Source organism: Monomorium pharaonis, chromosome 8 (assembly GCF_013373865.1).
Source record: "Monomorium pharaonis isolate MP-MQ-018 chromosome 8, ASM1337386v2, whole genome shotgun sequence".
Lineage (NCBI taxonomy): Eukaryota > Metazoa > Arthropoda > Insecta > Hymenoptera > Formicidae > Monomorium > Monomorium pharaonis.
This window is the reverse complement of record NC_050474.1, coordinates 10,225,208-10,238,022: the sequence shown is the minus strand read 5'-3', so window position 1 is coordinate 10,238,022 and position 12,815 is coordinate 10,225,208. Positions and strand designations below refer to the sequence as shown.

At 31.8% G+C, this 12,815-nt stretch overlaps 1 protein-coding gene across 3 annotated transcripts in view; it reads left to right on the top strand.

Moving 5' to 3' along the window:
* LOC105837548 (protein singed) overlaps positions 1–12,815 on the top strand; it is a 162,090-nt gene that overhangs the window by 78,351 nt on the left and 70,924 nt on the right. For all 3 annotated transcript variants that reach the window (XM_036290994.1, XM_036290995.1, XM_036290996.1), the window contains one exon: positions 9,742–10,034. In XM_036290994.1, the coding sequence (XP_036146887.1) occupies positions 9,742–10,034 (293 nt within the window). The remainder of the gene's footprint in view (positions 1–9,741; positions 10,035–12,815) is intronic.

Below are 12,815 nucleotides of genomic sequence, written 5' to 3'. Positions count from 1 at the left end.
CTAATATTAATCCAGATTCTTAAAGTTTATTCTTTTCTAAGCAATTAAAAAATACATGACGATGTTTTTTGTTGATTATACACGAGTTTGAAATTTGCACTGCATTTTAGGGTATTTTAGCGAATAAATATAGTACCTTTTGGATACCATGAAATGGTATCAATATGATATTGTACATTGATTTTATTCGTGTTTAACTCAATCATACCGCCATTATCAGAGTGTCCCAATGTGCACCACGTGGAGATTAACGGTCGGATTTTACACATTATGTAGCTCTGAACAGGATCGTTCTTTTTTAAGTAAAATTTGAATTTCTATTTTTTATATATGAGTTGTGTATGTGTATATTTATTTGTATATTTATGTGTGATCTAAACAGGCTGTTAAAATGGCGAACCTTCTGTTGACTTCAGTAAAATTGGCGCGTCAGCTATCCACTATATTCAGTAAGTGCAAATTTCCACTGATGAATTTCGAAGCCACCCAGATAGCCATGCGAGATTGAGCATATCGGGCAAATTAATGCACTGCATGTATGTTGTGAACTTGCCCACAATTTGCTGTCATTGTAATTTAACGTGGAAGAAAGTTAGCATCAGGAGGGCAAATAACCTTCATGAGTTTATGAAATTGTAAGTGCATGCATTGAGGAATAATAAACTTATCACATTGATAGCAATTGTGCATGCATGTAGACAACTTGCCGTCAGTTTGTTGAATTTTAATGAAGAATTTTACATAATATCAGAACAACAGACAGTTTGAGGAAACATCTTGGTTTTAGTTTGATGAAATTAATAGGGAATAGTGACAGCAAAATGACAACACGTTGCCTTCATTTGGCTATTTAAGCACACGATTTAAGCATCCGATCATTAACCTCCACGTGGTGCACATTAGGTCACTCTGATGACGGCAGTATGGTTGAGTTAAACACGAATAAAATCAATATGCAATATCATATTGATACCATTTCAAGGTATCCAAAAAATACTGTATTTATTCGCTAAAATACCCTAAAATGCAGTACAAATTTCAAACTCGTGTATAATCAACAAAAAACATTGTATCAACATGTTTTTTTAATTGCTTAGAAAAGAATTAACTTTAAGAATCTGGATTAATATTAGCGTGATTTTAACGAGAAACTTGTAAAAAATGATAACAAACTTTTACTTTTTTCAATTAAGAAAAACATGTTTGGTTTTCATGCGATACAAAAGGTTCATACTTAACAAATCAAACTTTCGCCTAGGGATTCTTAAAGTTAGCTAGCAAAATGACGCAAACTTTGCGCGAAGTTTGCTGCAAACTCGAGCAAACCTTTGCAACAAAATTACGACAAGGTGTGTCCGCATTAAGCTTAGCTTTTGCTAGCAAGGCTTGTTGTAAATAGTATGACGCATATTTTATGCAAATAACAGGGTAAAATTTACTAGTAAAGCATAACAACAAATTTGCAGCAAGAACAAGGCAAACCTTGCTGTACACAATATGATAGCAAATTTGTAGCAAAAACAAGGCAAACCATGCTATGCACAATATGATAGCAAATTTGTGGCAAGAACAGGACAAATATTGTCGAAATTTAGATCAACAAAAATGATTATTAGACTGAAATATTAGACTGATTAGTCCAATATCAAATGTGAATGGTGCAATCGTACTTGGTTCTCTGTTCTCAACGAGCCCCTTTTATTAATCCAGTAGGTAAATCTTTTTCACGAGAAATGCGCCATCTCGAGATAGATAGTAAAGTCAGAAATAAAGTTTAAAACCTGATAATGCAACCCTGTTATTTACATAAAATGTGCGTCATACTATTTGCGACAAGCCTTGCCAACAAAAACTAAGCTGTTTATGGACACACCTTGTCGCAATTTTGTTGCGAAAGCATGCTCGGCAAGTTTTATTTTGTTCTTGCTACTAATTTGCTGTTATTCTGTGCTTAACAAGATTTCCTGTTTCTGCCATAAATTTATCGTCATGTCGTGTAGCAAGGTTTGCTCTGTTATTTGCTTAAATTTTGCATTTTATCGTGTCGGAACAAATCTTGTAATTTCTATACGTAATATTTATGTACAAGTCTTTCTCTGTTATTTGCAGCATTGTGTGATGAAAACTTTTGCCGTAAATTTGCTCGAAACTTTTAGAAAACAAAGCAACAGACAATTACTTGTCATAAAATTGTTGTCAAAATTGAAACAATCCTTGCTGTAAAGCTTTCACGATATGTGATTTTAATAGGCCTGGCTAGCTGGGAAGTAGAGTCTTTGTCCTTTAATTTAAAACAAAGTTTATGTAATCTGGATGATTTTTCGTAAAATTGCGTCACTTTCAAGATTGTCTGAAAATTTGATCAAAATTTTTGTTCCATTCTTTTTGCGCTAGTGTATTTCGATAATATTTATATTATATCTTATTATATAGTTGCTAATATGGAAAAGTCATACTGCTGTAATATTATAATTATATTACATCCTATACTCTAGTATCTACCTAGCTATTTATTGCGTTTTGAGATTCCGCGAGATAAAGCTTTTACAAAACCGTTTATGTTTTACATAATTTAGTCATTGCTACATACATAACTTCGTTAATAATTGTATTTTTTCGAGTAACCGACTTTTCCCGACAGTTTTGATTTGTTCTAACCAGTGTTGTAATAGATTATTAAATAAATTATCTTGATCAGATCAAGATCTTTATCAAAATATTAAATCTAGATCAGATCACAGATCATTTTTCATACATTTGATCTAGGTCATAGATTACATTAATTTTGATCTACATCGAAGATTGTTTTTTTTTTTACTTGACAATTTGATAGGAGTATTAATCGAAGTTTTTTAAACTTCTTTAATGGGTTTTTAGGAATGTCCTAGAAATCTCCAAACAAGAAAATCTTCGATAGTTTCATCTTATTACCCCTACTTTACGCCTCTAAAAGGAAGTTCTTGTGGTACGCATGCGCAGTAGAAAATCGCACAATTCACGCGGAACTTTCAAAACAAAAATTTGAATTAATTAAACAACTATTAGTGACATTAACTTTATTAATATAATTATTTGTATACTTATTTGTATACTAATTATAGGTATACTTATATAATTATACATAAGTAAATTAAAATCTGCAAGTTGATTGGCTACACATTTCCCGGACCGCAAACTTGGACCAAGTTTTAGCATCGCGGACTTTAATCTCAGAAACTATTGACCTAGGCTGCTTTCCTTTTAAGAGACATACATCGACACGAATTAACACACTCGAACACAGTTTGTCATAGATAAATGGAACATGTAACGAACAGTATGTGCCGTATGTGGATGAACTAATAACTAACCCTAATCTGACCTTAGATTTATCACATCAAACGGTGCATCAGATTTATTATACGATTTATCGTAAAAACTTATCAAACGTGTTATAAAATTTTATAAATGTATGTATTATAATATATTATACCGTAAATATCTATTTTTAGTTAAAATGTATTATAAAAACAAAGTTTTATCGTCACGTTAATTGCTTTCCCAAATATAAAAAATAATTGCAAATTTATAACAATTCAATATTTATACTCAAACAAGAAAGAATAAACAAATTGAGAATATATATTTTTATATGTACATATACATATATTTTATATGTATTACCGCATATTAATATACTTTTACTAATTTTCATTATTTCTATAATTATTATAACTTATTATATTTCTCTCCATTATATTAATATATTTTTATACAATATAAAGTAAAAATTAAACGCTTATATAACACTTGAAATAATATAATTATTTTTCTTTATCGAGAATGTTTGCATAAAGCGAATCGCACCGCACATAACAAACGATCCAAACATATATCGTTTTGTGTGTGTGTGTGTGTGTGTGTATGCGTGCGTGCGTGCGTGCGTGCGTGCGTGCGTGCGTGCGTGCGTGTGTGTGTAAAGCATTCTCTGCACCACATGGGTTTGCGACTGTGCGCATTTGGTCCGTGCGCATTTTGTCTGTGCGCATTTGTTACTGTGTCCGTTTCATTCAGCCTGCTGTGTGAACGGAAGCCTCCGTTTATTTCTGTGCGCATCTGGGATTCACTCGTACTAGCTTGTGCCGCAAACCATAGTTAACGCAATTAGTTTATTAGAATTGCGTTATTGAACTACGGTTTGCGGTACAAGTTAGCACAACTTTAATTTTTTGTTTTTCCAAATGGCGGTACTGCCGTTATTTTTTTAAATTGTGATCTTCTAATAAACTAATTACGTTATTGAACTATGCTCTGCGGCAGTTACTACAATTTTTACCACCCTCAGTTACCACCCTCTGCGCAATTTAGCACAACTGTTTTTTTTTTATTTCGACAAAATGGCGGGGTTGGGCCTTAAAAACAATTTTTTTCAATTTTTGCTTTATTCTGTGGGATATCGAAATGTGGTTTGCGACACAACGTAGCACAAGCCTAGCACAATCTAACACAACTTTGATTTCTTTATTTTTCAGGATAAACTTCCGTATAGGTTGGACCCCCGATTTTGGCACGCTGATTACAAATATGATATTGAAAATTGGCGCAAATTTGATTTTTATGGCGTAAACCATTAAAATTACGATTTTTTCCATTTATTTCTGTAAATAATAGAAATTTCAAAAAATACTTCCGATAAAACTTATAGATCTCATAGAAACACACATTTTATGTTCTATTGATTTTTTTCATAAAGACAATGGTTTTTTAGGAAAACGACATTAAATGTTCAAAACTTCATAGAACTCATCTACCACAATTCGAGTTTTATTAGTTAATTTTATTAATACCGAAAGATGTAAAGCTCCTCCTTTGTCCACGTGTTTTCTGCACCTGAAAACGTGTGGGCGGGGAAAAGGCGGAGCCCCTGCGCCCTCTCCCCTTATTCTTTCCTAACCTAACCCTAACCTAAACAATTTGAAGTCATTATTTGGCCACAATTTCAAATTTAAAGTCGCAAACTAATATGGTACCCCAGGTAGCAAGGTGACGTCTAATTGACGGCATTTTTTGGTCATTTTATGACGAACCAGACGTCATAATGTCGAGATAAAATGACGTCTAAATGTCGTAAAACTGACGTACATTTGTCTCATCTTAACGACGTCATATATTGACGTCAAAAATACGTCATTATTTTCATATTATTGACGTCATTTTCAAGAAGCTAGTATCGTACATTTAACGGTATTTTATTGTTATTTTTATAAAAAAACATAGGTTTTTAGGTTACATTTAATAAAGACGACATTTTAACGTCATTTTTATGACTATCCCAGGTAGTAAAAGCCGTTATTTTGACGTTTTAGAAAATATTTCGGGTACATGTCCTATATATGCAGTACTTGCATTATGAAAATATCGAAATAACATAATTATAATGTAAAAAAAAATCTAGGTTGTTTCTCAACAAACATCACGACCCACCACACCATAGTCACGTTTGGAATTGCCTAACTTCCGCGGTCACCCATCCAACTCTGAACCACCGTCGACGTTGCTTGACTTCGAAGATCGTACGCTACTTAGCCCTTTGTGATGATCCATGAACACTTGATGATCATGAATACATATTTGTTATAGATCAGTTCAATAGATGCGAGAAACATGAAACTTGTAGTTAACTAATATTTTTATAAATAAATATAAATTTACAGTTTTTTTTTCTGATTTTTACATATGCAAAATAACATGTGGAATAACTTATAGAAATATGTTTTTGCTCTGTTCTTTTGATAAAGCTAAATTATACCTCAGACAAAACGCAATATTTATAAAATATTTATAAAATATTTATAATATTTATTTAAATATTTTATAAATATTTATCTAAATATTTTATAAATATTTTTGTGGTCTTAGATTTAACAAATCATAAAAATTTATCATAAATATTATAAAAATATTTATGAAATATTTATAAATATTTACAAAATATTACTTATACAAATCTTTATCTTTTATTTATCATAAATATTATATAAAATATTTAATTTATATTTTAATATGTTGAATAAAGATTTTTTTTTCGTATATATAAAATATGTGTAAAATATTTATATAATATTTTAAAAAAATATATATTAATAAATATTAATAAATATTTATCATAAATATTATGTGCTGCCTGGGATGATTCTAAAATATTGATAGTATTAATTATATAAAATATTATATTAATTTTAATAATGTTGTTTATTAACCAATCTTTAAATAATGATAGTTATAGGTAGCAAGGTGTCGTCCACTAGACCTCAATAATTTGTCATTTGAGGTCAAATCGTCAATTATTACAAAGAATTATAGTTAACGTCAGTAATTAGTCACTAATAAAATCTTATTAATACGTCGTAAAATGATCAATTAACTGACGTTATTAATTAGTCAAGAATATGACGTCGGAAATACGTTATAGGATGGATAAATGACTGACGTAATTAATAGGTCAAAAAATGACGTTACTATTACGTCTTAATTTGGTAACATGACGTCTGCGACCTTAAATGACGAATTATTGACGTCGTATTAACGTCACCTTGCTACCTGGGACAGTACAAGCGTGGACGTCATTTTGCTTTGTAAGCAAGACGGGGGTGGGAGGGGGGGTATGATTGAACCTCGCAACGCGTGGAAAGTCCAAACTCATGTAATACAGAAAACACGTAGGCGAAAAACAGGCTTTGCCGCACCCCCTTCCATTATTAACTAACAATATTAACTAATAAAACTCGAATTGTGTTAAATGAGTTTTATAAAGTTTTGAACATTTAACGTCATTTTTCTCAAAAACTATTGTCTTTATGGCAAAAATCAATAAAACAAATGTGTATTTCAATAAGATTTACAACTTTTATCTGAAATATTGTTTGAAATTTCCATTATTTAAGATAATAAATGGAAAAAACCGTGATTTTTATGCTTTTCGCCATGAAAATCAAATTTGCGCCAATTTTCACTATCATATTCATAATCAACGTGCCAAAATATACATAAAAATACGTAGTTTCAAAAAAATCGGGGGTCTGACGGAAGTTTACTCATTTTTCAAAATGGGGGTGCTAACTTTATAAACATAATATAGTTTATTGTGTTACGTCCAGCCTTATAGGATTTAACTCTTTATTCGATAGGAAGGATACTTCAGGGAGAACAGGTAAGGCAGGGAAGAATTCCCGTAGGCATACAGTTTAAGAGAGGGTATGTGCCTCGGATCGAACGCACTTTTTATGACTCAAAAATATAGGTCAACGTGCCGATAGGCCCGCTATAACCCGTTTCGAGTCATACGTCCGTCGGTCCAAGTTTCGAGTCAACAAATTGAATCGCTTTAACTCGGGATCGGATCAGATGCAGTCTTTGTTCGGGATAGGCGAGGTCGTTATTAATTAAAATAAATGATAAAATTTTACATAAAATTAACAAAAGTATTTATTCTAATAACAAATAAAAATGAAAATAAAAAGAAATACAAATAAGCGCTGAAGTCGTGATTTGACAATTTTGTAATAACGGTATAATTAAATTTAAGACGCATAGTGAGTATGAATATAGTTGTATAAATATTAAATAAGTATATAGTGGGCGGAGAATGGGAAACAAAGAGATTTTTGTTTTTAATTCTACAGTATTAACGGTAAACGCGGAGCAAAGAAATAAACGAAGGGTTTATTAAATGGTTAGATGGGGAAAACAGAGATGCTTGGAGTCATAAGAGGATAAAGCATAGCGGGGGAGAGTGGGGGTGGAATGTCTTCGGATTTAGTGGAACTTATGAGAGAGTAACTTGAAGAAAGAGGAGGTGAACTAGAAAAAGAATATGTTGGGAATATCTGAAGAACGTGTTCATGTTCTTCAGTAATTGGAGGCAAAGAGGAAGGTCGAGGAACACTAAATTCTTCGAAGGTGGTAGCTGGAGAGGAGAGTCGAGGAACACTAAGTTCTTCGAAGGTGGTAGCTGGAGAGGAGAGTCGAGGAACACTAAGTTCTTCGAAGGTGGTAGCTGGAGAGAAGAGTCGAGGAACACTAAGTTCTTCGAAGGTGGTAGCTGGAGAGGAGGGTCGAGGAACACTAAGTGGGAAATTATTTATAAAATAATAGGAACGTGTCTTAAAAAATTAAAACGGAAGGGAGTAGATGAGTAACGAAAAAACAAAGAAATTGTGGTTGTGGGACTTACTCATTACTGGTTCTCGAATAAATCCGTTGGAATCGAAGGGATTTTTTGACCGGATGGAACGGCACTAAAGTTTACTTGCGCACTGATTCTACATGATTACCTACTAATTAACTCCAAAAACGTAACTCTAAAACTCTAAACGTAACTGAACTCACAACTAACTAACTACTGACAACTCATGACCAACTGATTATTACTGACTATTATTACTAACGAACGTTCTCTTCAAGATTTGGTATTATATATACAGAGTCTTACAAGGGGAGGATCCAGATGTAGGTGGTTCAAATATTCTAATTGGTAGGATTCTTTTTCAGGATTGTGTGGTGAGTGAATTCTACGTTTTCTTATTGGAAAAATAGTTTTTCCTTTTTGACTAATCATACGTTGAGTACTCTGTCGAAAGTTTCTCTGTTTCCTCCCACATTCTTTCAATTTTATCGAAGGGATCTGACCTATCGCGTAGGTTATCTTCCCTTTGGGTTTAAGAGATAAATAATTTTTTTCTATCGTGCTAGACGTGCTACGGTATAGGTTGCAAATGGAGGAAACGGTTATTTATTTTTTGCTTATGTTTAGATACTTTATTGCTCATTTTTTGTAAGGAAACGTGAAACTTTGCTTAGATCCCATGTTTGTTTTTGAATTTATATCTTCAGAATTTATTATTTGTTGACTCAATATTCAAAAGGAGTCGGAATTATCTACTTGGTCGTTTCGTCCATCTATGTCATTACGTTTCTAACAGACTAATTCTAGACGTATAAAAAATTATCGGAGACCGTTGAAACGGAATTTCTTTTGTAAATTATTAGTTTTTCTGACGAAGGGAAATTGTGGAGTCTGCCGGACGTAACAATTGCTAATCTGCCTTTTTTTTTTTTTTTTTTTTTTTTTTTTTGACAAATCTACCTCATGTTTTTTGTCAATTTGCCGTCGTTTCTACAAACAAATCTGCTTTGGGTTTGTCGTCAATTTGTTGTAAATGCTGCACACAGATTTGCTGAATATTTAATGCAAATCTGTCTGTGCAATTGACAAACATGTTGTCAATTTGTTACTTCAATTTGATGTCTCACTGTTAATAACAAATCTGCTGTAGTATTGCAATCAATTTTGTGTTAGAATGTGATATTAAGTTTTAATTGCAATTGAAGCGCACTCGAGGATAGTGTAGGCCTTGGATTTGACAATCTTACTTCGCAAAAAATTATTTCCCTATTGTTAACAATTTGGCAGCAAATGGTTAGCTGAGTTGTTTTATTTATGTACGTTATTTATTTTTATTTGTTATTGACTGAAGAAGACTTAAAATTATTCCAGTTTAGACTAAAGGTTTTATTTATATTTATTTATTTAACATCTTTTTATATGTGTGCCCGTCTGAGTGTTACGTTATATCTTATTTCTATGGGTTAATAATTAAACAAATCTTATTTTTTAATTTATATTTAAAGTCAATTAGACATTAACTTAATTAGTTAACTTTTGATGTGTAAGTCTAATCAAGCATTATTTTGACTATTTAGGTGAATCTTCGATCAGCCGGAAGAAAACGTTTCGCACACTTGAGCGCCACCCAGGATGAGATCCATGTGGACGCACCAGTACCCTGGGGTGAAGACACTCTGTTTACTTTGGAATTTCGTCCGACGACGGGTGACAATGACAGTCACGGGAATCATTCCAAATCCGAGGGCGGTCATTACGCGCTACACACTTGCAACAACAAATATCTCGCGCGTGATGGCAAACTTCTAGACACTTGCACGCGAGACTGCCTGTACGCCGCTGAATTCCACGCTGGCCTTCTCGCTCTTCGGTATTGTCATACAATTTCTTGAATTCTCTTTATATATTGTAAATGTGTTTTATACATCACACAGTGATTAAAATTGAAAAATCTGATCGAACTCTAGAAAAGATATAAATTTAATTCTTGAATTTATAAGTTTTTAAATTTTAATTTATTGCAAATTATTGAATAAATAAAAATTTCAGCATATTATTTTTTGTTAAATATTTAATAATTTTTATTAAGTTTTCAAATTATAAAGTTGGTGTGAAAGTTTCTAATGATGAGTTGGAAACTTTACATATTATTTAAAAAACACTATACCAAGTGTAAATAGAATCAAGTATTATCTGATCTATAAAAAGACAATGGAGTTACACCTACCTAGACGACCAAACAACAGGCCTAATTTTGACATTTTATTCCTGCTAAACGGGTAGTGGGAATTTAATAAAATTTTGTGTGATTATTGACTTGTGTTTTGATAATATTAAAAAAATTTTTTATTAAAAAATGGTAATGGAAAAAAATATGGCCGCCGGCACATATCGAGGTTTCGAAAAACGCATTTGACCACTCTCCCGCTTAAACAATCCATTTGAAACAAAAAAACAAAATGGTGTTTTTAAGCTAACAGTAGTGGTTTGTCGGTGACGATTGCTGATTGTCGATTTTGTTGTTTGTTACAAAATGGCGACAAGTTAAAATTAAAATTTAAAAATAGCGAAAAATTTTTCTTTTTTATTATTAATTTTTAATGAAGATCGAATCGTCACCGACAAAAGAATACTTCTGAGAGTATTGTGTAAAAATTTGAGAACGATCCATCGATTGGTTTTTGAGATCTCGTTTACCGTCTTTGAAAACCGTATTTCGAGAAAAACGCGTTTAAAGATTCAAGTTTAGTTCTACATTGTTAACAGCCGAATTTTGCACATTACCTGTAGTCGACAATTCCGGGGTCATATGAGGTAACAACAAACAATGGAGACCCAAAACCAGTATCAGTGTCTCTCAAAACAAGCACACACAGGAGAATGCTGTGTTCGTGCGGGCTACAACTTTCGGGAGTCTGGCCGCGTCAAGTAGAATTTAAGCACTCGAACGCTCGATCCCGTTTTACTCAACTCTCTGTAATTCCGCCATTTTTGCAGATATCCACATGAAACTTTCAGGATATATCCTCGAAATTTGAATACATATTATATATATTTGTTTTATTTTAACTTATTGCATCAATATATCAGTGCAGGCGAAAAAAACAGGTCTCAGTACTCGTGAATCATGTAGTTCTTAAGAGGATGCTAAAGCCGTCCCAGTGAACACATTTTATAGCGGCAATATAACATGGAAGTTACAAGTAATTTAACATTGTTATTCTTGTGATATGTAGGTGCTATGTGACATGGAAATAACCTGTTACGTAATATTTGTTATACGCAAGTGATATAGCTGTTGTACATCGTTTTGGCGTTACAGTTATTCAACAAAAATTGTATAATCGTAACATAACACGTTCGTATCAATGTTATTACGGAACGATGCGTCATAGTTGACTCAGAAATCAGACAACATTATAACATCCTGAATGATAGATCTATTTGATAATAAAAAAAATTATTATAAAGATAATGTTTTCAAAAATAACGGTTTGTCTACAATTACTGCAAACAAAAAATGCACAAAATCGAAATTCATCATGTGCTGCAAAAACAGAATAATAAATGTATACTATTCAATTTTTCTTAGAATTACGATCTATACAGTTAACCATCTAATTAATCATTTGAACGCTTCAAAGATTAGTGCTAAATAGATTGCAATTTTCATCAAATTATTAAGGTTATAAAAAAAGATAAATTTAACAATAAAATTATAAGTAAATAAATTAATGCTATTTATTTTTAATGTTTTGCAAAATTTAATTGCTTTTATAAAAAATAATATAGTTGCGTCAGTTTATAACATATAAGTATATGTAGACAATAACAAGTACCCATATCGATGAGTCAAATTGGCATAGCAGGTAGAGTACAAGGTTCGTCATCCTAAGGTCCCGGGTTCAAACCTAGCCCAGCAGCAACAAGTAAGAATAAAATAAAAAATTACATAATTTAAATTTAATTAATTAATAAAAATTTATTCTAAATGTAGTATGTGCTGTTGATAAAAATAATTTAAAAAAAATGAAATTTTTATTTTATTTTATCTTTCTTTGTAACTGTTGTGTAACGGTTAGATAACATGTAATTATAACATGTTATATTGCTGAGTCGGAAATTGTAACTTACATGTAAGTTACGTGTAATTTCAGAGTAACGTAACCTGTTATATTCGGTTACATTGCTGTTACACTGCTGCTATATTACTGTGTTCACTGGGATGTGTTTTACCGACATTCTGTTTAATCATTTAATTTCGAATTGAATTTACAGAATTGATAATCCTTTTACACTTTTAAAGTACGTACACAAATGAACTCAGGGACGATTAGATAAAGACCAAAAATGCAAAAAATTTTTTAAAGTTTATTTGTTCATAAAAATATTTGCTTCAAAATACAAGTTATATAGCTTATACGTACAAATGAATGGTGTTCTCAGGTTCGGAATAGATTGAGGAATAAGATTATAATCGTCAAATTACGATTACAAGCCGTAAAAAAAAGATATTTTTATAATAAAAGCGCTTAAATGAATAAAATTTTTGATCACATAAATATGTTTTTTTACGGCTTGTAATCGTAATTTGACAAATATAGTCTTATTCCTTCTATTTCAAACTGCGAGACACCATTTATTTGTAAGT